General features: G+C 35.2%; 3 protein-coding genes and 1 long non-coding RNA gene across 5 annotated transcripts in view; 2 read left to right on the forward strand and 2 right to left on the reverse strand.

The window, feature by feature from the left end:
* Nucleotides 1-11,152, reverse strand: part of LOC126923356 (uncharacterized) — a 50,450-nt gene extending 39,298 nt beyond the window's left edge. Inside the window, exons 1-2 of one of the 2 annotated variants that reach the window (XM_050736726.1) lie at nt 9,117-11,152; nt 8,740-9,024 (exon numbers count right to left, since the gene is read on the reverse strand). In XM_050736726.1, coding sequence (XP_050592683.1) covers nt 8,740-8,942 — 203 coding nt within the window. In that variant the 5' untranslated portion in view covers nt 8,943-9,024; nt 9,117-11,152. Of the gene's footprint in view, nt 1-8,739 lie in introns of both variants that reach the window. The other variant, XM_050736725.1, reaches the window with a different exon arrangement.
* Nucleotides 1,879-2,632, forward strand: LOC126923384 (uncharacterized). The gene is made up of 3 exons (XR_007713140.1): nt 1,879-1,968; nt 2,278-2,346; nt 2,557-2,632. It is a non-coding gene; the product is annotated as an uncharacterized LOC126923384 (long non-coding RNA).
* A 7,651-nt stretch (nt 11,153-18,803) lies between the features above and the next one.
* LOC126923370 (E3 ubiquitin-protein ligase RING1) lies at nt 18,804-21,518 on the forward strand. The gene is made up of 4 exons (XM_050736761.1): nt 18,804-19,136; nt 19,792-20,170; nt 20,277-20,579; nt 20,660-21,518. The coding sequence occupies exons 1-4, from the start codon at nt 18,819-18,821 to the stop codon at nt 20,875-20,877; spliced, it is 1,218 nt and encodes a 405-aa protein (XP_050592718.1). The 5' UTR covers nt 18,804-18,818; the 3' UTR covers nt 20,878-21,518.
* A 973-nt stretch (nt 21,519-22,491) lies between these two features.
* On the reverse strand, nt 22,492-24,374 carry LOC126923664 (uncharacterized). Its single transcript, XM_050737348.1, has 4 exons — nt 24,363-24,374; nt 23,913-24,301; nt 23,140-23,316; nt 22,492-22,881 (listed from the first exon to the last, which is right to left on the reverse strand). Exons 1-4 carry the CDS (start codon nt 24,372-24,374, stop codon nt 22,557-22,559), a joined length of 903 nt encoding a protein of 300 aa, XP_050593305.1. The 3' UTR covers nt 22,492-22,556.
* Nucleotides 24,375-26,303: the final 1,929 nt, after the last annotated feature.

A 26,303-nucleotide genomic window follows, 5' to 3' on the forward strand; every position in this document is an offset into this window, starting at 1 on the left:
TATAAGTTAATCACAGTTCCTTCGACCCAGATATTATTTTATTTTGAAATAAAAATTATCCTTCTTCAGCTTTTTATCTATTAATCAGTTTCTTAGATTCATTTCTATTCGTCGAAAAGATACTAGATCATTTGTGTTTACTTTCTATAGTTCCTACGTGCATCTCAGTGTTCAATCTAATATATTATTTTCTCCTTTTTTCTTTTGAGACATAATATGTTTATTGTTGAAAACATATCCTTGAGCATAGGTTTTTCAGGAATTTGACGAATCCTATTCGTGCATACGCATCTAACTAGCGACCTCCCCCCCCCCCCCTCCCCTGCTCCTTGCCGCCCGAAATTTGCAGGATAAATCGCGGTGCGAGAGTCAGTTAAGCATGGAAAATCAGAGAGATTAGACGTACATTTATTCGTGTCACTTCGTGACAAATATCTTTGGTACTTTTATAGACATTTTTTACCTTCATATTCACGCTATCGTTATTTTCACTTAATTGTACGTTTTTCTTTAATACTTTATTATAATCTATTATTTAGTTATCTTCTTCTTTTTATCATTTTTTTGGTTGCTCCATTTGCCGGTTGCTCGTCTAATGAGTTTTCGGAAGACAATTTGACTTTGATTATTGTTTCATTTTCAAATAATTTGCTCTTTTTATACATTTGTATTAACATTTTGTTCTTTTTTTGTGCAGATTGCAATTATTTGATTCCGAAGGAAGCTTGAAAGTATTAGAGAGATGCTGCGAAATTCGAAAGGACGGGATGAAAGTCAAAAGGACGCCATGGTGATTAACAATAAATTTAATAACTTTTCGTCGAAATGAGGTAATATTTCATTTATTTTAAGGAAGGCAAACGTATTTATATGTTTGTTTCCCTTTTGTAGTTAGGTGATTGGTAATATTTATTCACTATGCGATTAACTCCATTTATTATAAATATTTTGTGATATTAACTTAATTAATATCTAATATAACAAATTCTAAATTTACGGTTTATTAAGAATACCAAGATGAAAAATGCAAGATTAAGGAAATTACTTTTTTCTTTCGAATATATTAAATTATGTTTCCGAAGAAATTCAAAAGATTATTTAACATAAATTTGACATAGATTTGTTTCATTTGAGTAAAAAAACCAAATAACTTTTTCATTTTGTTTCATTATTCGTAAATTGTCTGTAATATAATATTGGCTATTAATTTCGTCATTTTCAATAATTTCTATTACATTCGAGAAAGTACGCTATCACAGACAGGTTTGAACAGGTTCTGCGCATCGCGTTTTTTTCGTATTGCGCAGCTTTGTTTAACGGTCAGAAAAAGTACACCATGTTGCATTAGAAGGAAGTCACGTAATGCATAAAATATTTGAAGCTGTAATGGCGGACATTCAATTTGGCGGGTAATTTTTACAAATCAATCTTATCATAAAATATTCATACATATACACATTTGACAATAATAAAAAATACTTTGAAAAATATTTTAAATAAACTAACGATACATTCTCTTTCGTATTCTTGGTATGATATTTCTATGCATATTTTCGTTCTCTTGATATGATATATGGTTCTACCTATTGTAATCATAATTAATTCGTAGTTTTAAAAAAGCAGTATTTTCGTAAACAAACACTCGATTCCCTATCCCTTACCTCGTATAAAGTTTTTCTTTCAGAATATTTTTGTGACCGCGCGCAATGCGGTTGGTAAAGTCAGTGTTTGCTGCGTTAAATCACATTTAATATTGACTTAGTACATAACAATCTTCATTAGATTTAGTTATAATAATCAGACGCGAAATTAGAGTCAGTGTGTTCGCCGATTGTCATTTGACTTAAACGGACGCGGAATAGTCTATTATTTTTTTTTTTTTTTTTTTTGTTGTTGTTAAACATTCGTTTTCGGTAGTAGAGTCGCAGGTCTCGCAAGAGGATAAAGCCTTTCCTGGAGCTCAAGAATGTAAGCTTTTCGTACACTACATTTTGATTTATTTATTGAACTAAAATCTTAAAATTTTGCTATTGAAATACACAATAAAAATGTTTGATATCGTTCAGAAATTGGTAGAGCCTCAATTTCTAAGTCTGTCATTATTGTATTAAAGTTCCATTTTTTATATAGTAATGAAACTTTATTAGAATTTCAAATCTTTTTATTATTAAAATTTCACGTTCGAATAGAGTTTTATTTTTCATTGTTTTAAGTTTTCTAACAATCACAAGTACGTTTTCAAGAACAACTTATAATATTTAACATGTTTTGTTACAGGTTTTTCATAACTTTCATCTTTTTCCCTCTTCTTTTGGAAGGATGTAGCGGTGTTTTAAATTTATACATGTAAGAATCTTTGCACATTGCATTTTATTAATTTTATTCCTTGTATTTCGCTATAATTATTATTAATTAAAAACTAAAATCTGGTTTTAAATTTTCATATTAGAATTTTAATTTTTATTCTAATTATAGTTGATTAGAATTTTATATAGTTCATTTGAACCATCGCTGTATTTCTGAAAATAAATAATAATAATTCATATTTTGTTAAAGGTATGCCACTTCTTCCCCTTCTTCCTGTTTCCTGGAAAATACCTAGTGGTATTTCAAAAGCCAAAAATGTAAGTAACTATCTATTTCGTATTTTATTTAAGCCGATTTCTTATATTTTATGATAATTATTATTAATTAAAAAATAAAATTTGATTGATAATTTGACAACTTGTAAATTTTTCATTCCTAAATTAAATAGTAATAGAAAAAAATGTTTATTTAGTAAAAATTAGTTTTTCATCATTTCAAACTTTTAAAGTAATTAACACCGTTATTACGAGTAAATTAAAATATTCTATGCTTAGTTACAGTTTTCTTCCATTGAATTCGACGATTCCAATTTGATGATGACTTGATGATGATCTCCCTTGGATCAGAACAACATCGAAGACAATATTCTTCACATCTAATCGTGAGTCGCATGTATTTGTATTCCTCCGGTCATTCAATCATGTCGAAGGATGAAAGGTCCGAATCGACACGGGTGATTGGTTGTATACGTAGAATTTTTGACGAGCATAGTGACCGCGGGTATTTATACCCGTGAGTAGTAACATTTTTTGTCTATATTTTGTTTATTAGTTCAGGATAGGTTTTCTTGCACACCGCGTTTTTAAATGTTGATGATAATATATATAATATATATAAGTATGATATTTACATATTGCAATATAAAGTATTTTGTTTAAGTAATATAATCTTGACAATAATATAATAATATATTATATTATGAGATATAATTAGTATATATATGCATATGATTGAAAATTTCATAATATATTCATTATAATTATTTATAAAATCAAAGTATTTTGTAGTGAAGAAGTCTGATGCCCTCAGACTTCGTTAATATGGAAATTCAATTATGATTAAAGTTATTATAATGCTGATAAAGACTATAAATGATATTTATTTTAATCTTTTGCTTTACAATGGTATGGAGCAGTTTTATTATTTGAGTACACAATATAATTTCAGTAAAATTCGGAATATGAAATATGAAAGTATATGTTAAAGTATAACTTTGTCTGCCCGTCATAACGGATGTTATCAAATTTCACGCGCAAGAAAACACTTCGCGGCAGGCTGATATCAGAATCAAAACAAGTTTTGAACGTTTCTTTGTGTTTTCAAAGATGTGTTTTGATAAAGATATCGCCTGAGGATATTTCGAATAATACAGTTCATTTAGAGTCCATTGTAATTCATTGATATTAATATTACTTGCATTGAATCTTAGTTTATATTTAATAAATATCTATATTCTTCATTAATTTCCTTCATTCTAGCTTAATAGTTTAATTGTTCATTAAAATAATAAAGTAAAATACAATATAGAATTATTAAAATTTGAAATGAAACTAGATTGCAAAATCAAAGAATATTAGCCCGTTAGACAGAAAATATAATAGATAGGCTAATCATATTTTTAGCATAGGATTTTCAGGTTTAACCCCTTCCATGTTCATTGTCAGAATCTCATTCACGTGCCCAGGTGCTTCTTGGGTGGGAGGAAGGCAATGAGCATGATGAGTAGTCTATAAACTTAACAATTTTTTCAGCGACTGACGTTGCGTTAGCGAATCGTGCACGATGTATTTTCCACTGTGTGTGTATGTGGTTAGGCTGTGGAATTGCGTCGTTTTTGCTATTTATTATAATGTTGAAATAGTTATGGATTCGGAAATATGAATCCAATTACCATTGAAAATAACAGTGTTAATAAATAAATATTGTGGATTATAAATAGTAATAATACTAATTTCAGTATTAAACTGCAATGATAATTACATTGATTACAATACGGCGATTTATTCTAGTCAAATTATTTCTTTATATGATATACATATACATGATTAAATACGATTGTGGGTATTTAATTAATATTGAAATTTAAATATATTTGGATAATCAAAGTTGAAATATGTAGAATATTTTTACGCAATGGTCGCTAGCCATCATCAGTCGATTTCAGGAAAATGGTACGTACTTTAGAGTGTGAAAGTTGTATGCCAAACTCGGGTGTCGGAGGCGTCCCGGGACGTCTCTCTAGTGTAGGCCTTTGCGCCCGGGTTATGTGTGAGAACCGTGGAGTGAATGTGTTGGTATGCTTGTTTTGCCATTTTTTTCAGTTTCAAATAAAGGTTTCCGGGTAGGATAGGTAGCATATTTTCTGGTATGAATGTTAACTATAAGTAGGTAGGGCCGGGCAGGTTGGCACAGTCTTTCGTCGGGTAGGCGCGTTTTCGCGTGTCCAACCTGTTTCAGGAAATTTGATTTGAAAAATTGACGGTGAAGCTGGCATCACGAATGGAGCATACCATTTGTCTTGAGCCTTGCCTATCGATTTTTCGAATATCGCGGTCGTGGTCGCGAGTGGGTTCCGAAACGAACGTTTATTGCTCGAGCTTGTACATGCGAACGTACAGCGGTCGCTATGATCGTTGGTCGTCCATGTGCGCTGGGAGTAGCATCCGCGATTTATCTTTTTATTTTACCTTTATAAATTATTTTTTATTTTTGCGATTAGAAAGACTCGAGCCTAGATTTAAGTTTCAGCGGGTATTGCGCCCGAAGTAAGAAGAGGCTATGAGCCGAAGAGGCCCGGCAAACTGCCGTTCAAGAGGGCAACTACCAATGGCTCTCCATCCCCTGGATCATCCAGAGCATGGAAAGTCATTCTCGTTACTACTTTGTCACTATGCTCGCTTTTAGTATTTGTAGTAGTAGTAATAATAGTTCTTTTTTTTTCTGTTTTGGCCGATGTATATCACAGGCCATCATCACATTGGGTAAATCGCGGTTTTTCTTATTAGTGTCGCGAGAGATTAATTACGGGTTGAATTAGAGTTGCGAAATAATAACGTGCCTTTTTATTAATGTCGTGAGAGAATGATTACGGTTTGAATTAGAGTTGCGATAAAATGATAATCGCGCCTGTTTTAAAGTTGCGAATTACGACATCGCGATTGTCTTTTGCAATTTTTATTATGAACTTTTAGAACTTCCTAGAGAATTATACGTATCAAAATTTATCCTTTTCTATTGTTTAAAATTAGATTATAGAAATATTAGTTTTTAATTAATTGTATAGTATTGTAAGTTGCAATACTAAAATATGCGAAGTAGCTTTTCATATAGTAAATAGTAATTTTCACTGAATTCACTTTAAGAGTTAGCGTTGCGATAATATTCCATCACGATTTCTAATTATTTTTCTTTTTAGCGTTGCGATAATGAATGGTCGCGTTTTGTTAAATAGAGTTGCGTTTACAAAATACCCAAAACCCTTCGACTGCATTTGTGGAAGACCTGAATCACTCGATACAGCTACAAAAGTTGTACGATTGTGATCGTTCATCAGCAACCTCTTAAATGGTTGCACTGGTATATGTCAGCCTTCCACTACATTGGGCAAATCGCGATTTTTTTTATTAATGTCACGAGAGAATGATTACGGTTTGAATTAGAGTTGCGATAAAATGATGTGTTTGCTTTAGAGTTGCGAATTATGATATCGCGATTTTCTTTTGCAATTTTGATTACGAATTTCCAGAATTTCTAAGAAAGTAATACATATTAGTTTTCTTGTGTCCTTTAAAATTTTTCCTTCTTTTAAGATTAGATTTAAAATTATTAACGTTTCATTAACTTTATAATATTGCAGTTTGTACTAGTATAGTATAATATTTGAACTAGCTTTTTCTTCATATAGTGAATTAGTGAATAATGAATTAGTTAATATTGCAAATATGATGAAGTACTTATCGCGATTTGATTTTGAGAATTTTCTATTTCATAATTACATGTAGTAAATTAAAGTTTGTGGAATAGAATGAATATTCCACTCACGGTCTGTTTCCGGGGATTGTATTGAGTGGATACTTTGATGGCCCTTCTGGCTTTTAGAGTCATTTCTTTTTCAGCTCCTTTTATTACTAAAGTGTTTGTGATTGAAAATACTGCTAAGATATGTTTTCTTAATAATAATGAATATTTTTGCGGAGGAATACTATTATTCTTGAATGATATTATTATATTATATATAAAGAGAAATAGATATACTGAAATATTTGAATATCATTTCCGTACACTATTGGATTATTAACTTATTTAAAAAACATATATAACTCCAGTTTATCTTTCTAAAATTAATAACAGTGAATGTCTGTTATTATAGTCTTATTTTGTAACAACTGATATGAATTGATTAGTTTGGTGAAAGAGTTATTGTTGTCTTGGTTAAATGAAAGGTCATTTGATGGTTTAGAAGTAAATCATATGGTTTTGATCGCGTTTTTTTCATCTTAGTATTTCAATTCAATTTAAATTCAATTCTTTTAATTCAAATTTAAATTCAAATTTTTAAGTTCATATTGAGGTTTTGATGATTTCATATTTTCTTGTGCCTAATGTGTCCTTCTTTCAGCTTTTTTTTTTAAGTACCAATTCAATAATTAAGTATGTTCCAGATGTATTAACTCGTGGAAAGTGTAAATTATATATATGGAATTTTAATCACTATTGAAAGATACATATGAACAAACGACTCAAATACGGAATAGTAGGTATTAGAAAAGAAGAAACAAAAAAAAAAAAAATGTTTAATCATTGGTAGTTAATTACATATATCTCATAAAATTGAAATAACTTTTTGGTGATTTGTGTCTGTTTCAGGATTCATCGTGAGATCGACTAAAGAACAATTATATTATGTATCCCACACAATGTTCCAAACAATTTCCCGTTCCTTCCCTTTATGACAATTTTTGTGTAGATAGGTTTCTTTTATATGGGATCCCTATAAATAGGCTTCCAAATTTTTCTAGTTAGGACTCGTAGAAGAACAGTTGAGAATTCTGATACTTAGGATAAATTTAAGGACCTCTAGATTTCTGATGAGTAGGGTTTAAAGAGATCTCTAGGTTCGTGGTAGGAAGGTTTCTACATATAAAGACCCGTTTAGACCCTCATAGGTAGAGCTAATACAAAATTTTTTATTTTATTTTAATCGATTTAAATTCAAGTTTGTTTCAGAAATATCTACAGAAACAGTGGGAAGAGGAGGTAACAGAGTATTTCAAGCTACAAATATACGATACGCTTTGAAGGAATCATTTCATAAAATACACTTTGTCCCAGCCCCTTTATTATATTAAGATATTTGTGTAGTTAGAACTCATAAGAGCTTTAGGATTTTACTAGGCAAATTAAATTTGATTATCAATTAAGTAGAGGTTTTCTTGAAATTAGCAAATAGGATGCTTTCCAATACGTTGCTTTTAATGCTTTCAGTGCTTGCGGTTAGTTTTGGGTTAAATGCATGCATAATTAAAGTACTATTTAGTAATAGTAGTAGTAATAAATAGTAGCAATAGTAGTAGTAGTAGTAGTAGTAGTAGTAGTAGTAGTAGTAGTAATAGTATTTAAGTTTTATATTTTTTACTGTCAGATTTAGTTGTTCGCGTCGGTTTTCTAAAAGTTTCTTTTGATGTTCCTTTTGTATAACGATCAGAGGTTTGAATGTTTTGCAAACGCACATCAAAAGAAGAATTTCCTTAAACTTTTGAATACAAAATTAGTCAATTCTTGCGTAAAAGGAAGGGTGGATGGGATCGTGGATAGGGAGGGTCTCCACTCGCAGCAACCTCCACGTGGTGAGACCCGGGTAATCGACATTATTTCATATATAATTACTAATCGCATTACTATACGTGATACAATTATTAATTATATAGCAAATAATACGAGCTGATTGGCTGCGATCGCGATTGTAGTTAAATTATTTATTGTTATTGTTAGATATTTATTAAATAGTCTCATTGATTTGTGTATGGGCGAAAACGACATAGGTTTTCATCTTGTAGTTGTCTTTGAGTAAAAATATGTTCAATAATTTAAAAGGTTGTCATTATATTTCTTGAAGTTTATCTTGCAATACTAAACACTTCATTTAATTTTGTGTTAAACTGAACAATTATTGCACATATTCATATTGTAATTATAAGATATAACCGCCTGTATATTATACAGAATCTGGTAATAAAGTTTAATTGTAATTCTAAGTAATGTTGTCATATTCTTCTATAAATCACTAAACAATTCATTAAATACCTTCCTTGCATTTATATACGGTTCCTTACTTTCCTTCATTATCCGTGATATAATAGAAAACTGACTTACCTATCGAAAGTAAGACTGTCTTGTCCGTAATCACACGTGTTGCATCCGCTGCACCTCGATGATAAATCAGATTCTCGATCGGCATCATCGGAGCGACCATGTTCCTTTCGATGATCAGTTACAATACTCCACGTTCTATGGATAAGGTAGAATAGGTAAAGCGACTTGCTTCGTTGGCAAGGCTGCGATCTTGTGTTCCCCATTTTATCAGTTGTCAGTATTTTGCGACGTGCAATTTTTTATTTATCTTGACTTTTATTGCTTTAATCAGTTCTCAAAGAAGGTCTGAAATTTCGATAAAAATAAACTTTCACAATTTGCGATCATACGAAGTAAGGTAAGAAAGCACTTGTCTCTAGTTTCTTCTTATTTCATACCTTTATAGAGTTTCTTCTATTCTCTTTATTTCATTCGTTTATAGTTTCATAGATTCCCTTCTATTTTCTCAGATTAATTCGTTTTAACGCTACGAGATACATTAACGATATGCACCGCGTACAGAGTGCTTTTTGTAATCCTCTTTGCTCGCAAGATTTTTCTCCTTATCGATCAGATATCTCGCGTGATACGCCCACATTCCTTGGACAATGAGGAATTTTTCTCGCGCGATGTCTCACCGATATCACGCTATCTCCTGCATTGTCTTTGCCTCCACCAGCGTGTGTTCGTACTTGCGTAATTACAGGCTTGGCTGACCCCTCGAAGGGTGCATTTATAAATTAGCCGCGTGTGTCTACCCTTCTTTCACCATCGGCGGAAACGTTAAAAGCACGTCCTCGTAACTTTATTAACATATCTCGACATGCAAATCCATAAATTATCCCCACGACCTTAACACGTGATCGTTTAAGCGATTTCTATATCGTTATTTGTACATTTCTATCGGGTGACATACGAACAGTACCTTGATTGCATAATGTCATCGATGCACTTACACGTGCACCCTCGGATCGTGTTCGGTTGAATCTTAATTTTCGCTTAATTACGACTTCATTAATTAGAGTAATTCGCTCTACGGGTACAATTATAGTCTCGTTACTGATACCGGTACACGCGTCCTTGCTACGATTCACGCGACATATTATCTTCGTGTCGTTAACGTCATTAGTGTCACAGTAGTCGGTGGCTCGACGATTCCCATACTTGTTGCTCGTGTACTGCCATCATGTACGGCCCCCGTTGGCGCACTCGGATGGAAAAGAACGAGTTCCTTCGAAACGCGTCCTGTCGCGAACGTCCACAGCCATTCATCTTATCCAGTGGCACATTAGACCTTTCGTCGTGCAAATTTCTTTCAAATCGATATAACGGCGTCCCGATGGAAATTTCGAACGATTCACGATTGCACACGTACCACGCGGAACGAATCGAGACGTCTTATCGTTCCATGCCGATTTACAGCGATAAGAATCTAATGAACAGTTGGATGAATCAATTTGTCCGAAGAAAGTAAACGCTGTTCGCACCAAGTATTAAAAGAGGAATTGATTAATCGATGAATGACGAATGACGCGACGAGCGGAACCTCTGTGAACTTTTGCAAAAACCCAGCCAGACGGTATGGCTAGAAAACCTAGTGATCCACTGACACGCGAAAAATCGTTGAAACCGTTATTACGCTGCATTACGAGCTCATTCCGACGCAGGGAGCATTTTTCCTCCGTTTAAGGCAATCGATTTCTTACGCCTTTCTTTCTTTCTTTCTTTCTTAGAACTGTTATCCGTAGTACTGTCCAACTTGTTTTCTCTCAAACGACCGAGATCGCTAATGATTCTATCTCTTTAATAAATAGATCATACATTCTTCTTATACACGAATCCGATTCATAATAAATCAAATTTCATGGTATAAATATAGCAATATCTCCCGATGCTATTTGTATCGTAATATTTACCAACACAACGAGTCGTCACAAGCCGTCTACTTGAACCATAATCTACGCATTTCGATCGCTCGAACGGTCTCGTACGAGGTCCTCGCTGATGCGTGTCGCCGTTTTAATTGTACTGAATTTCTCTCGAACGCGCGTCTGTGTTAAACGTAAAAAAACGTTAGCTCTAAAATCGAGCGAAACTTGTCGAATGTCCGAATCCGTCTTACAACTTCCTGTCCACTGGAGAATCACATTTCACTTTCTTCGACGTCTGTGTCACGCGTCACTGCCGCCGACGTTTACCACACACTTGGTTTTCAATCGTGTTCCTCCTTTCTCGAAGCGGCGGGCGTTCGCTAATTATATATTTTCTGACGTAGGTTGGAAATTGGCGCGTGTACGCGGACCCCATAGGTATGTATCGAAAGGTCGGTAAAAATCCTTGCACGAGAGGCTGCAGAGGCATTCACCGGGCGGGTTTCAACAGCCGACTGCCAACTCGTGAATGCCCCGAGGTGCACGTGTGAGCATCGCCTCTCTCCAACGAAGCTCCTCCACATCCCGCCTCGCGGTCGCCACCAACGTCCAAGAGAATTCACGAACCGCGTGTGGGTCAAGCCACGACCTACGTCGCACCCGTGCCCTGTAGGTCGCATCAAATACGCGTAAACAAGGGATCGATTCACTGGGTCAGCTTCCTCGATCTACTAACCCTTCATGGTCGTACGTTGATCTGAACTTTACATTTCGTTCCGCTCTTTCTATTTTCGACAGTTATTCGGTCATTAAAACGAAATTAACTTATTAATCTTTCGTGATTTTACGTACATCTGAACTTTACATTTCGTTGCATCCTTTTCTTCTGATATGTGAGATATACACGTATGTAGTCTTTTATACTGAAACTTAATTCGATACAAAGGTACGTATGGCAATGTAGGTTATTTGTTTAATCTATTTACTTTTTATGGCTTTACGGTCGACTGAGTTTCATCTTTCGACTTATTCTTTTTTCTTTTTAGATACAAGATATATGTACTTTTTTATACTGAAGTTTAATTGATTACACATACGTCGATGTAGATTATTGAAACTATATTGATGAATCTATTAACCTTCCGCAGTTTTGCGTAGATCTGAACTTTATACTTTGTTTTATTCTTTTAACAAATGAGAAATGTATACTCTTCTGTATCGAAGCTTAATTCGATACAATTATGTCAACGTGGATTATTGGAAGGAAATTGGTTAATCTATTAACCTTTCGTGGTTCTACCGTGGTTCTACTTTGATTTGAATTTTTTATTCTTTTGTTTCCAACGTATAAGATATATTCTCTTGTATTGAAGTTTAATTTGATACGAATATATCTTTGCAGGTTATTGAAATTACATTGGTAAATTTATTATTAATCGATAGATCTATTGGTAAATCTATTAATCCTTTGTAGTTCTAGGGCAAAATGAACTTTGGATGTCTTGTATCATTCTTTCCTATTTTAGTACATCCATAAAAAATATCTTCTGCATTAAAACTTAATTTGATACAGAAATATGAATCACTTGCAATCTTACGTCAAGTTGAACTCTGGACATTGCTTGCCGTATCACATTTCCTACTTTCAGAATGTAAAATGGATTTTTTGTTGTATGAAAGTTAAACCTGATAGAAGCGTGTATGTTATTGAATCTTGTTTTTTAACATCTGTCTACGACAGAGGATTCCAGGAATTTATTTAATATTCCTTTCGTCACTATTTCTCTTACCACCATAATTGTGCAATTACATGTTTAAAGAAATTGGAAGACTCATAGATAAGTTCGTTTAGCTCTTACTTATTCATGCGATTTTTTGCATATCTCTGATTGATGTAACGAGCTTCTGTAAAGTATGTACAATATTGCGTTTGCGCAATTTCTGCACATTATTTCACTGCTAGATCATTAATAGAAGAAATGAGAAGCAACTGATAGAAATTTCTGTGGATCTTCTGTGAAGATCGACAAGCCTGATAAGATCGAGATAAACGATCGGGTAAATTGCCGTGTGATTTTTTCAGTGTTCATGAGTTTGTAATTTTCATTGGGGAAAAGGAACGCGATGGGCGTGTAATAGGAAACTGATTTCGAACCTGGTGGTTGGATTAAGGGTGAAAGTAAATTGTTCGTTGGTTTGTTGAAGAATGTTTATTCGAAGGGGAAGCCGGCGTCGATCGCGGTTCTCTCGATTTACAGGCATCGTCTGAATTGCGCTGGAACGTCGAGGTAAAAGGTGAAATTCCAAACGAGTCTTCTTCATCGCGAAACATCCTCGGAACATTAATAAGACGGCTCGCAAAATAGATACTTCCTCGCTGCGTAATTCGCATCCTGCGAGTGAGTTGGATAGATTTGGTTCGTTTTAATATGCGAGAGATTATCCTTATCATTCTCGAAGTGAATTTACAAAAAGAAAAAAAATGAATGTTACCGCGTTTGTTAGTTTTCACCGAAGATGAAATCCGTTAGTACCCAGGTCGTGTTGATTTTACTGTGATTTTCTAATGAAAGGTAATCAAGTACCGGTGCGGGATAGAATTGGCAAGAAGCGTGGTTTTCACGACTGAAAATGGGTCTGCACTGTAACAGACACGCGAGAAAGACCCCTTTAATCAACGAAGCAGGAAACCCCCGAAGAAAAAACGTTATTTTCACTAAGCGATTTATTATTCTTTGCAGAGACTGTCACTTATTAGTCATTGAGATTCATCAATCTTTCCGATTCACGATATCGAACGTGAAAAGGCGATAATATATCGTTTAATCTTTCTCGACAAGTGTTTCTTCTTTATCACTGAATATTTTAATAACTTTATCTGTTAACCTTATGTCATTTTGCCTTCAACCCTATGTTCAACCTTGATGCCATTTTGACTTCGAACAAAAATTGATTCTTCAATTTCGCGCTAATCTAGTTGGATTCATGCGATGTTCCTTAATCGAAGATTCTCGGGAAGCTAATGATTTACGGTAATTGCACTGCCGTGTTATGCAATCGAAGATTATAAAATCGACACAATCTATGTATATAAATATAAGGTAATATCCGTGGTGTTAGTGACTATCGTGACGGTAGATCGAGTTTTCTATTTGACGAGTACTAATAACCCGTGTAAATCTCGTAGCGGGACCAACAGGTTTTCGGCTTAAACACCATATTTTACCGTGCAATCCTAACACCGAAAACATAAAATAGTCTACTTGTACATTATCGTTCATAAGTATTTTATAAGTATAGTTTTACAAATATGGGTATAGGTATATGTTATATAAAACATCTTAAAGTTTCCTTAACGCTATAATGAGAAACTAATGCCATAATTACATTAATCAAATTTGAAACCAGTACGAAAATGTGTATGGAATTACAGGATATTTACTGCTAACATTGTATTAATAAAAAAATAATAATTAACTGTTTAAATGCTTTTATGGTCTCTATGAAATATATATACTTGTACTAAGTATCTTATAACTTTCGTGTATTTGTTTTAAACTTTACCAATATAATCTTGAAATTTCAACATGAAATTTCAGACCTACGTATACATATTGATAAAAGAGGTTTCTGCAAGTATTTGAATGGCTTTGTAAGCTGTTAGAATGTAGTAATTTCAAAGTATCGAAATACTTATGGACGGTAATGTATCTCTAGATTGAATAGAACGTTGCGAATCTCTAACCAAAACAGATCAGTCCGTGTTCGGTGCACAAGATAAGCGATTGCACTCGTGTATCATTCGGTGAAAAGAAACCGTAGCTACTTCCGGCTTCTTGTGCAATGTCGGGAACAAGGAAACGCTATGAACGTACTAATGAGATGGGTCTTGCAATTATTATCGCACGTCGCAGCGATTTGGCTCGTAAAGTCGCATTGCAACTCTGATTCTTTGTTTTCTTCTATACGTTATCGTTCATCGTTTTTCCATTCATTGCTGCAAATGTGTGATCGTAATTATAGATTCAAGTGGTCGCATTTTTCAACTCTGTTACATTGTTAACAAGGTGGAACCGGAGCTCTTGATTATTTATATGATCCACTTAGGAATAATCTAAAAATTTCAAGGCCTCTCTGTTATTACAATTGTATACAATGCACCGTCAGATTTATACGACTGTACGCAATTTTTTTAATCGTAAAATAAATTTTATGTTCTTTAGAACCTGCTATACTGATTTCCTCCATACGTATTTAATTTGTTTGGTTGCTCGATCGTATACAATAGAGCATAAGATTTATATGATTATATGCCTTTTTTTATTATAAAGTGAATTCCATGTTTAAAGCCTGCTATACTGCGATCATTTATTTGAGCATGTTTTTTGTTTCATAAATTTATAGAGACAATTGCCTGTAAGAGATTTCACTTTTAAGTCACGGTTAAGTAGTAATTTCAAACGTCAAACGAAAGACTGAAATTAAGAATTCCCTATAATTTAATACATTGAAGAAAATTACAGGCACTCAATGTTCCCTTTATTCCGAATGGCTCTTATACAATTCTCCTATAGAGTAGAGGATAATATAAGAATAAAAAAAAAAAAAAAAAAAAGAAAACGGTCTTGACAGCCGGTCGTTAAATTCCAGGGAAGAAACATAAAGCAAAGTCAGAGTACAGATCTAAGAAAAGTAGGCATACCGAAAAATACATGAAAATGTAACGCTTCGAATATGAATGAAATTCAAATAGAAGTTTTTAAGGAAACGCCGTTTTAATCGTGTTAGATCAAATCGAAATAACGTAAAGACAGAACCAGCTTATTGATACTTCGTATTAGAACCGCGCAAAGTATGTCCCCCAAGCTAAAACTTCATTTTCATTTGATAACTGATCGTAACCTTTGCGTAATCGTGTCGTGAATGAAAGCTCGATCCTTTCACGCGAGGTAGTGACCTTTCCGGTTGCGAGAGATCGTCTCGTAGGAAGCGTAAAACGTGGCTGCTGGTTAATCCATGGGTCAGGATGGATCCACCGTGTACGGTGATTCTTCTGGGTCAGATTCACGCTTGACCTGGGCTGAACGGATACTTGTAACCATGTATCAAGCGGCAAGAACACTGCTCCTTCCGGATGCTTGCGCAATGTAAGGAACAAGGAAGTCGAGAAGGAAATAATAATTATTACCGTCTTACAGTAGCAAATCGTTGTCCGGCGAACGAACGAATCGTTGAAGCATTCACCGAAACTAAATCAAAGCTTTTGCTTTCGAATCCTCGGAATAACAGCAACAGATCCTCTACAACAGAACTATACAATAGAGATTTGACTTTGTCAGGATACAAACAGTTTATACGTGTGTTATGCAGGTATAATTAGAGTTAATATTATTATGCTCGGATGAGTGAATTCTACCAATGAGAGTTCTATTGTAAGATGTAATTATTATAATGGCCCAATAGCAAATTGTTGTCATATTAAGAAACTATTGGAGCATTCATCGATATACTTTTATATATTGAAGTTTAATTCCATACAAATATATCGCCGTAGGTTATTGGAATGAGATTGGTTAATCTATTAAATTTTCTTGGTTCTACATCGATCTGACTTTTACGTTCCGTTCTATTTTTTTTATTTTATCTTGCTATTATCATGCTGGTACAGTAGCATATCGCAGTCATGCAAACGGATCATCGGAGCATTAACTGAAACTAAATGAAAGCTTTTACCATCGAATCATCGAGCACAGATCGCTTCTGTATTAAAACGCGCGCGAAGAAGATCGCGTTGTTGGTTGTTTTGTAACGTTCCCCGATGGGATCGATAGCCTTTCACGTCGATCGCTTCGGAACGATCGATTATAAAACGTTTCACCGTGGTCCATTTGGAGAGTCTACGCGGAGCTTCTTACACGCGATTTACCTCGAACGTTTTCAAAATTATCACGTGATGAATATCGTGAATAGGAATCCAAAGATTACAAGGTTTTGTACCGGAAGCATAGTGAATCGGCACCATAAAAAGATATTGTTCGAAAATTACAGTGGAAGAGTTAGCCCGATGGGCGTTCCCCGCGAGCTTACGTAAAATGAAGATACGATTCCATGAGAAGAAGCGCATGCACAAAAAGGATACGTAAACCGTACTATAATATCTATAATACCCGTGTGACCGTGGTTTGGCATCGCTATGTAGGCAGTACACGGGGAGATCGTGGCTGGGAATTACGTAAGCTTCGCGAGAGAAAGATTGTCCGCTAGAAAGCATGTCAATGTAGCAATCTGGCCGTTTTTATATAGTTTTCTAATAGCCTGTCTCTTGTTCGCTGTAATTCTTTGTCGTCACGCTCCGACCATCGAAACTGGAATAAATCGATAGTTTTCATTCAATAAAATCCCTAATATCAGTTGAAAAGTATTATGGAATTACAGAGTATCGGAAATATCAATTTTCCAGCACGTCGTTCAACCTAGATTTTTTTCAATCGAACGACAGAGAGAAAGAGAACACGGTGAACGGTTAATGCGTCGTCCTTCGCCAAAGGCAAAGAATTAAATCGAGTTAAAAAGTTGACGGAGCAGGATCACCGTTAAGTGGAACAAGGTGTCGCCCCGTATTACCTTCGCCGACTGACCTATAAATTTCGCATACATTAAAATATGTTTAGTCCAATTTTTACGAATGAACACACCTTACATCTTCAAGGTATATACGAAAGGCCATCAGCATGTTAATGGTTTTAGATATCCAGGTTCGTTGAACTATCACGAGTCTAGAGATAGCTAATTTTTCAAGTTCTATATAAACGTTTTTAATGCTCCTTACATATGCCTATAAATCACTTCATAAATCTGTCGATGGATTTCTCATTATCTTACGATATACTCTTTAACTTGCCTGTTTTGCATCGAAACTATACTCGTATTAATAAGAAGCTAATGATATAATTTGACGTAAGTCGTACACATATGCATATTTTTCGTAGTATTTTTCTTTTGCCCGTCGAAACGAGCAGTAGCAAAAGATGGATAACACTCGGTCTAGTGATTGAAGACGCCGATCGTATCGTCGAAGAAAGGTGATAAAACACGTCTTCCCAATAAGCACCGACAGGCGCAATTACGGTTATCTACAGTTAAGGTCAGGGAAAAAAGGAGTTCGGGTCTCGTCGGTCTAGTTTGCCATGTTAGATCGATGCGCGATTGCACCTCTGTACTCGTTCGCTTAGAAAGATGTATCCAACGCGTATGCGGCGATGGCCGAGCTACGCCCATCTTAGACGGTATTATATACCGTTATATTATTTATAACGAGGAAACATATTTTGCCTACGCTTATGCGCCTTCCCGCCCTCTATGCCTGTATTTTCTTCGCTTCCTTCATTCACCACGATCATACGATCGTACTTTCGTTCGAATGTTAATTGCAGTTGCAAGGACAGTGTCGAGTCGACCAATGTTATTTACGAAGCACGACAAGCGTCTGCACCGATTAGTTTATCAACTTATATCGCGGATTATTAAATATCTTTGAATGCGCCCGCCGCTTAATAACAGGGGCCCACTTTATCGACCTTCACTTTAATGGTTTCTTTAAATGTACCTTGTCTGTGGTTAAATGTATACTAATTTCCCACAGTGGTTTGCTGGATTGCCTTTTTTTGTCGAGGATTTTGTATCTTTTTAATCCATTCTTTCCTCCTTCTATTTCTGAGATTATAGATCTGTATGTATATGGCATACAAAGATTTCCGATCAGAATACATTTTTAACTTTATATTCGAAAAATGATATCTAAAAGAATTTTAAATAATATTTGGGTATAAGAGTATGATTAAGAAAATATTGTAATACACAAGCACTGTTAAATGATTGTATAACATTACTTAAAATTCTTTTTAATAATAATAAAAGAATATCATTTTTAAAGTATAAAGTGAGAAATCTCTCTGGTCAGAAACTTTTATACGCCACTGTAGCGTTTCCTTTCTAAATCTTTTAATTTCTTCATCTTGTGTCCTGCGTTCAATTACCTCTCACTGTATCCACTGTGACTGAACCTATTTATTATGCTAATTAAAGTCTGCCATGTACGGATAAAACAAAAGAAAGAAACCCAGGAAAAGGAAACGAGGAAAAGCACCATAGACAACTTTTTTCGTAGTCGCCCGCTTTTTTAACTTACTGTCAGGAATCGCGTTTAAAACTTCACGGGGATACCGCAAGATGGTGTTAGTGAAATTCAGATGGCTATATGTAGTGTGTACAGGCTTTTCAGCTGACGGCTTGTATGTAGTCAAGATGGCTTCCGCGGAGCAAGTCGGCCTGAACAAAACTTGGGAATTATCATTATATGAGCTTCATCGTACACCTCAGGATGCCATTACTGACAATACAGAAATCGCAGTTAGTCCACGAAGTTTGCACAGTGAACTTATGTGCCCAATTTGCTTGGACATGCTTAAAAAGACTATGACTACCAAGGAGTGCCTACATCGTTTCTGTTCCGATTGTATTATTACGGCACTTAGGAGTGGTAATAAGGTACGTACATGTTCCGGAATCGTTCTGACGATAACTATTAAATATATGATTACTCTCGTGACGAAGAGTATCTAGATACTTCTTGTTACACTAAAAAATTGATGTTAGCACTTTGTCAATATCCTGTCACTGTTCCTTCTTTTCTATATATTACGCTTTTATGTAAATACTACTCTGTCTTTTTATATGTAGTCTTAGATCAGTTATGCAGTCAAATGTTGAGGTAATTTTTTAACGAAGAATAGATTGCGATCGTATTTTCAATCTATTTTTGTCAAATTCGATGGTTTTAGCGCGTTTTTTGAACTGTGCCGTAAATGACGCTTCATATTGAGTGTGTAATGTTTCTGTCTTTATTTCGATGATATTAATTAGAGAAGTAGAATGTTCTGTTGATTATTGAATTTAGATTTCTATTTTATTTGATAGTGCAAAATGTTGTGTTTATCCTTCATTCTCTAAGATAGTTCATAAGTTATTAGTTTTGAATATTGAATGAAATTCATTTGTTTTGTTTATTGATTTTTGTGAGTTATTTTGTGACAGTGATTCTGATTTTAATTTTTTATTTTGAGATGGCTATTAGTGAGTTAAATTATTGGTAAAGGTTAGGTTGATTTTGGAAAATGTGCAAGATGTGAAATTCTGTTTATAGGAATGTCCGACATGCAGGAAAAAACTGGTATCCAAGAGGTCTCTCAGACCAGATCCTAATTTTGATCTATTGATTTCTAAGATATATCCCAGTCGTGATGAGTACGAGGCACACCAAGAAAGAGTATTGGCAAAACTGAACAAGTCGCATTCACAGGCTGCACTGGTAAATTCTATTACAGAGGGGATCAAATTACAAAGCCAGAATCGTTCTCAGAGGTCTAGGAAGAATGCTAACGAGTCAGAGAATGCTAGCAACGCGACATCCTATAACAATTCACAAAATGCAAGTGCCCCAGCAACACCAAATGCTACAAATGCTGCGAATCAAAGTGACTCGTCTCAAAGTACAACAGGACCTTTAAATAATAGTAGTGGGGGTAATTTAAAACATTCTAGTCACACGTAGCTTGTAATAGCTTTACTGTATCTGCTTGGATAGACTGAATAGATGGGCCTGTAGTGAGTAAAATCGCAAATTTACAGGTACAACATCCAGAAATTCTACCACGCCATCACCGAATCCAGCAAATCAAATTCCCAAACCTCCGAAACGACAGAAAAGTTTACAAAATTCCGAGAATGACTCATCTAGTGCAGAAGCTGAAACCGGTGGTGGTGATTCCATGGTAGACACAGAGGGTGAAGGTCCGAGCGAACCTTTAATGCTTAATGAAATCGAACTCGTCTTCAAACCACATCCTACAGAAATGGCCGGAGATAATTCACTTATAAAAGCTTTGAAGGAAAATAGTATTCGGTACATCAAGACGACTGCGAACGCGACAGGTGAATATTCGAAAAAATCGTACGGATCTAAGAAGGCTATCCAGAGAAGATGGAGAAATAATCCCTATTAATTTTTATAGTGGATCATCTGAGCAAGTACCTGGCCATGCGGCTAACGTTGGATCTGGATACAGAATTATCAGAATCAGATAGGCTATTGAATTTTTGCATTTACATAGCACCATCGCCGGGTCAATTAGTGGTTTTAAGCGGATCTCAAACGTTAAGGCAGGTGAACGACAAATTCTGGCGCGTCAATCGACCCCTGGAAATGTATTACTCATGGAAGAAGACCTAGGGAAGGCCTCGAAAGTATCAATCTGATGCGAGCTAACCCTGTTAAGCTCTAAAAATAGAAAAAAAAATAAGAAAAAAAAAACATTCATACTACGTGGAGTACAGAGAAATGCAGAAAAACGTTTATTATTATCTATCAAAAATTGATGAATATATTTTACTGTACTTCAGTAGCCTTGGATTATGTTCAACAATCGGGAGGGAAACAAGTTTCTCATGATAGTGGGCAGTAGTGCAATTTTTCTCTTTATGGGAGTGGTTGCTCGTACATTTCCTTTGAGGGGAACAATAGAAGAAGCGGATAGATTTTTAATTGAAGCTTTGTATAGCGATTTATTCTAAATGCAACAGAGTTCAGTACCTCGGATATGCAAACTGCCATTCGCCCGATTCCATTGGATTATGAATGGATCTATGGATTTTCGTGTCGCTGAACGGTGAACTGCGTATAATATTCACCAGACTATGTCCTTTTTTCACAGGTGTAAATTAATCCGATGCGCCCAGTTATACAATACTTGAGCAAATTGATGGCCTCAATGGTTAAGTAACTTATTTAATAAGTCTCCGATTCGCTGTGGACCATTCTGTACAGTTTCACGAAGAAATAAATCAATGTATATACTACTACTAATGTTAAAACAGACTATTTGAATCGTAGAAGGAAACACAAATCACGTTTTCCTCTTAGAACTGCTCCAAAGTTCTTCTTTCTTGTTTCTTTATCCTTTTAATTCATCGAAGTATGATTGATCAGCTTTACTTCCTTATCCTCCTTAAAATGCTCTTTGATAGGAAAATCTAATTTTCGATCGCGTTAAAGGTACATGAAAAGCGTCTTTGGCTTAGTAGGCGGAATAATCGATAAATGCCGACCCCATCCTGCGCCCTCTTGCAATTCCACTGAACCGAAAACAATGCGAACACTCCGCTCGGGTTATGCTACCCTCTTTTAGTAAACGGGAAACCACGTCGAATCATTCGTTATCCTTATAATACCGTATTATATTATTTTTTATATCAACTATAATTCTTCACCATTAAACGTTCCCATATCTTTTTCTTTATTCTTGTTTCTTTTAATTCATTTTGACAAAGCGATAATTTTGATGGATATTCCCTTAAGAGGTTATTGAAAAATATTCTGCGAATTTTCATTTTTATTCCTATTATATCACGATAATACGTAAAAAAGGAAACGTTAGAATTGAGAAGGTCGGAATAGACGGAAGTAAGGCACGTAGAGTATCCGGTAATTCGTCACCTAGTACATTTCTCGTCCTTTCGCAAGATCTCCATCATTAATTAATGAATTCATGACAGCGTTAGATTCACACCAATCTGCTAGCCCATAATTACAAAGTATGCAACCGAGTAATAATCAAGGCTTCTAATTAGCGTTGGAAATGAATTTCTAGACATATTCTCTATCGCGCTTTAGACCTTGTGATAACGGTAGAATCATTAATAACGAAATGCTAATTAGTCTATTTCTGCTTAAAAATACTGAATACTGGTAACGAGCGAACATTGTTACGAGTTCTTGGATTATTGCATCGCCTGAGAATTCTACTTTACGTCTTGGTTGCGCTCGTTAATATACAGGAAATTCATGTTTCTATTTATATTCAGAATTACTTTTTATTTTTCACGTACTCACGAGCAACAACACTTTACAGTTCAGCGTTGTTGGAACGAGACTAATTTGCTTGGTTTCTTATCGAGAAGTATTTGATTGCTTTCCTTGGAGTCCGTGTCTTTCGCTTCTGTTACAGAAGACGATCCATTAGACAGTAAATTCATCGAAGATCTTTCTCTCGTTAGAAAGTTTATCGCTCCATCGTCTTGGAAATTTTCTTCTCCATACCTTGCTTCTTCATCTTCGCTCCATTCTTCCAATGAACTTCTCTCAGAAGAATCCTCTTTGAAAATATCTCTCGCCTTCCCTTCCTCGGCGTTATCCAACCTCTCCTTGAGAAGTTTGTAAACCTCGTCCGAGGCGAACCTAAAAATTCAAGTCCATTAGAATATTAGAGTACTAGAGTAATAGAAGACAGTATCGATCCAAGCCTTTTAAGATTTCTTTTTCGATCCTATTATGTTGGATATCGTCCCTCCCATTTAGTGTCACGCGTTATTCATTTTCAACGGAGAAAGAAACTCATTATAGTGGTTCAGAGTCTATCCTATTTTCTGGTAATGCGTGCAATCCCACCGGTAACGAAATAGATGGAATGACGTAACCAACTGGAGGAATACTAACGGCATTTTATAAGGTTCCTTGTACCAGAGCGGGAATCCCGTGGGATTGTATCTTCCATCCGGAATCGAATTCTCGGTCGGCAATGAATGCAGCTTGAAATGCGCCGGTTCGACCGTCTCCTCCAATAAGGCTGACACTTGTCGCGCGTATTCCTTCGTACCAGCTGTTCGTTCCAGTCTGGGAATTAATCGCAATACAATTTCCTCATGTCTTAACTGAATATATAGCGGCACACAAATATATTTATGTACTTTCTTACTCATCCTATTATAGAAAATTGTTCCGTACATATTGTATGTGTTAGATAAAATATTTTGAGATTTCATTAGCACTATAACGAGGCACGATATGCTCGATCGTGCTAATATTGATCAAACTTGAAACCAAGTTGACAATGTATATAGAAGTAGTAAGATATTAATTGCAAACATATATTTAGTAAGAAATTAACATACAGTATAAATACTCATCTTGAATATATAACAAAGGTAAAGATAATGCCACTGAATGTTCAGGCATACTAATATAACGAGTAATGGACTGTTTAAATACTTTCTAAGCATGCGTCTTGTTCAAGTACTAAATTTTTGCAAAATATATACTTGCGTCAAATACGCATCTTCTACGAACATTTTCGGGTTTGTTTCAAACTTTCTCATATTATCACGACAGTCGATATATTATCTCATATTATCACATATTATCATCGATGTCGCCTCTCGAGAATTTAATTTGGTCTCACTAGATTTCATCGTGTTTCCTCATTCACTTACTTTTGAACCATCTGCCTGGTGAATTCTAGTCTCGGCGTTGGTTTGTAGCTAGTGGATGATGGACTAGTAGAATCCAAAAGACTTCTCACTCTGCCAGCTCGTGGTTTGTTCGATTTTTTTTGAATACCATAAAAGTTTCCAAAGTGCACCGCAGCATCGTCAGGAAGGTTCGTGGTTAATCTAGTATCTTTAGCAGCTTTGTTCTTCTTCGCTAATTCCTTGTCTGCGGCATTGGTCGAGCTTTTCGAGAAGTTGGACTTTTGCTTCCTTCCTTGAGACCTTGGAACGATAATGATTGCGTGTAAAAGTAACAACGGTGTCGTTACGCCGGATGCGTGGATGCGTGTTCTCCACGGACTCGTTTGTTCGTCGTTACGTTCGTTGAGTGCCTGTTACTTTGCTGGAATCGTTTACGGGGGTCGCGTTTAACCCACTTATACTCGAAATTACACGGCTTGACATTTTAATAAATCTGGACTAACTGCAAGAAGTTAGTCGAACGACGCGATAAAAAAGGATAAGCTGGAGAAACGAGTTTTCGAAACATCGAGTACGCTAATTCAAAACCACGAGCCAAAGTTTCTCCGATTACTTTGCACGATATAGTTTAAGTAAAAACCGTGACGGTGGAGGGCCATTAATTGACGATTACCGTGAAAGCACATCAATACAGAAGCTACTTGTTCATGTAGAATAATTTCGCTGCTCCTATAATTAACTTTGTAGATAAGAACGTCAAAAGAAAACAGGACGTGTGGCACAAATGGGTTGAAAAGTACGAAGCCACGAAGTATGAAACGAGCCTTTTAATCCAGTGCTACCGTTTGATCATCCACGATTGACATACGTACCGTTACGGAACATTTATTTCCGTTACGTCGGTAAAACGCGCACAAACCGACTGATATCGGTTAATTCATCGTGACAAGCAATTTGCGAGAAATTACAGTGAATAGAGAGAACGTCGGCCGAACACAGGAAAAGAACTTTGCAAGAGTCGCGTTAACCGTTTCGGCGACAATCGCGTCGAATTGCATGAATTATTCATTCGAACTCGAATTACGGACGTCGCCTATGTAGCCAGTATAATGAAACTTTACAATTTCCTGCCAATATGCAGCCGGATTTATATGTAACCTGGGATGAATCGGAATGGAGTAACGATGACCAAGAAACTCGATGTTGAGGTTTAATTCGTCACGCTAATCCATTAGCTGTGGTTTCCATTTGAAGGATTATAACGATTCTTGCCATTGATAGCGGTTTAGGTTGAAAGGCAACAATTTATAGTATCAGCGTCTTAAAAATTTGTATTCTCAGAAATGGATAAAACTTTTTGTACGTCGTGTCAGACACGTTTAATGAATGGTATTTCATGTTTTGTGAGAACTTGTAATTTGAATAAGCTAACTTTATTCGCTTCTTCATCAATCATATCTGAAATCTCAGATAAGAATATATAATTTTACATATTACATTGGTGCACGTGATACGCGTTTCTTTCAAGTTTGAACTTGATGAGCCGAACTTATCCATTTACTTTTAATCTATCAACGCAGTAATTATCAAACGCATCAAGGAGGAAGACATTTATTATAAATCAGGTATATTCAGTATTGGGGAAACTTGCGATTAAAATGTAGCTGTACTTGTAATAATCAGAATATTTTTGAGATTTTTATGAGATTTGTGAAGAAAATGGCGTGAAAGATGTTGGAAGCGTAAATTTACTATGTTGGGAAGATTAAAGTCTTTCTCTATTTCACCTAGATATTTTCTAATGCAGAAATTGTTTTAAAAGAAACTGTAATAGCTCCATTTCGGGAATTTTCTAATATTAGAATCTTACAGCTAATATCTCTTATAAATCTGAAGTAACGAAACTAGTTCACCGTTAGAAAAATGCATTGATTCATGCGGAATTTACTTGGATTTACTTGGATCGCTATCGAAGCAACTACGGGATGTTAAAGTTTTATTCTAAAAAACGACATTTCATATGCACCAGCCTAATAATAAAAGAGCTATAGGTAATCCTATAAAATTAATTCGTGCAACAAGTACAGAATGAACTGGTTCATTTGTGCCGCTATTAATGCCAGGAAGCGATAAGAAGAAAATGTAAATTTTGTATCATCGATCACGACCTCCAGATGAGGATTCTTTCATATTAGGTATTTTAAAAATATCTTTTGATTAAATACACTGAAAGCGATTAAAATCTATGGAATTATATGTATAAGGAGAAAAGGGTTGACGCTTGATGGGTTAATTACAGTAATTTTCTTCGACTTCCGCTGTCTTACTCGTGATCACGGTAATTCGACGCGGTTAATTTGAAATTCTTTATCGCGTTTGACATATTTTGATTTATATACGAGTCCTGTAACT

Source organism: Bombus affinis, chromosome 13, assembly GCF_024516045.1.
Source record: "Bombus affinis isolate iyBomAffi1 chromosome 13, iyBomAffi1.2, whole genome shotgun sequence".
NCBI classification, from domain to species: domain Eukaryota; kingdom Metazoa; phylum Arthropoda; class Insecta; order Hymenoptera; family Apidae; genus Bombus; species Bombus affinis.

Coding starts and splice junctions, on each gene's coding strand:
- LOC126923370 (XM_050736761.1), top strand. CDS start 18,819: ATGGTGTTAGTGAAATTCAGATGGCTATATGTAGTGTGTACAGGCTTT. Junction 20,171..20,276: donor TTTAAATAATAGTAGTGGGG/GTAATTTAAAAC, acceptor GCAAATTTACAG/GTACAACATCCAGAAATTCT. Junction 20,580..20,659: donor GACGACTGCGAACGCGACAG/GTGAATATTCGA, acceptor TAATTTTTATAG/TGGATCATCTGAGCAAGTAC.
- LOC126923664 (XM_050737348.1), bottom strand. Junction 23,317..23,912: donor ACCAGGCAGATGGTTCAAAA/GTAAGTGAATGA, acceptor ATTAATTCCCAG/ACTGGAACGAACAGCTGGTA. Junction 22,882..23,139: donor AAGGAACCTTATAAAATGCC/GTTAGTATTCCT, acceptor TTGAATTTTTAG/GTTCGCCTCGGACGAGGTTT.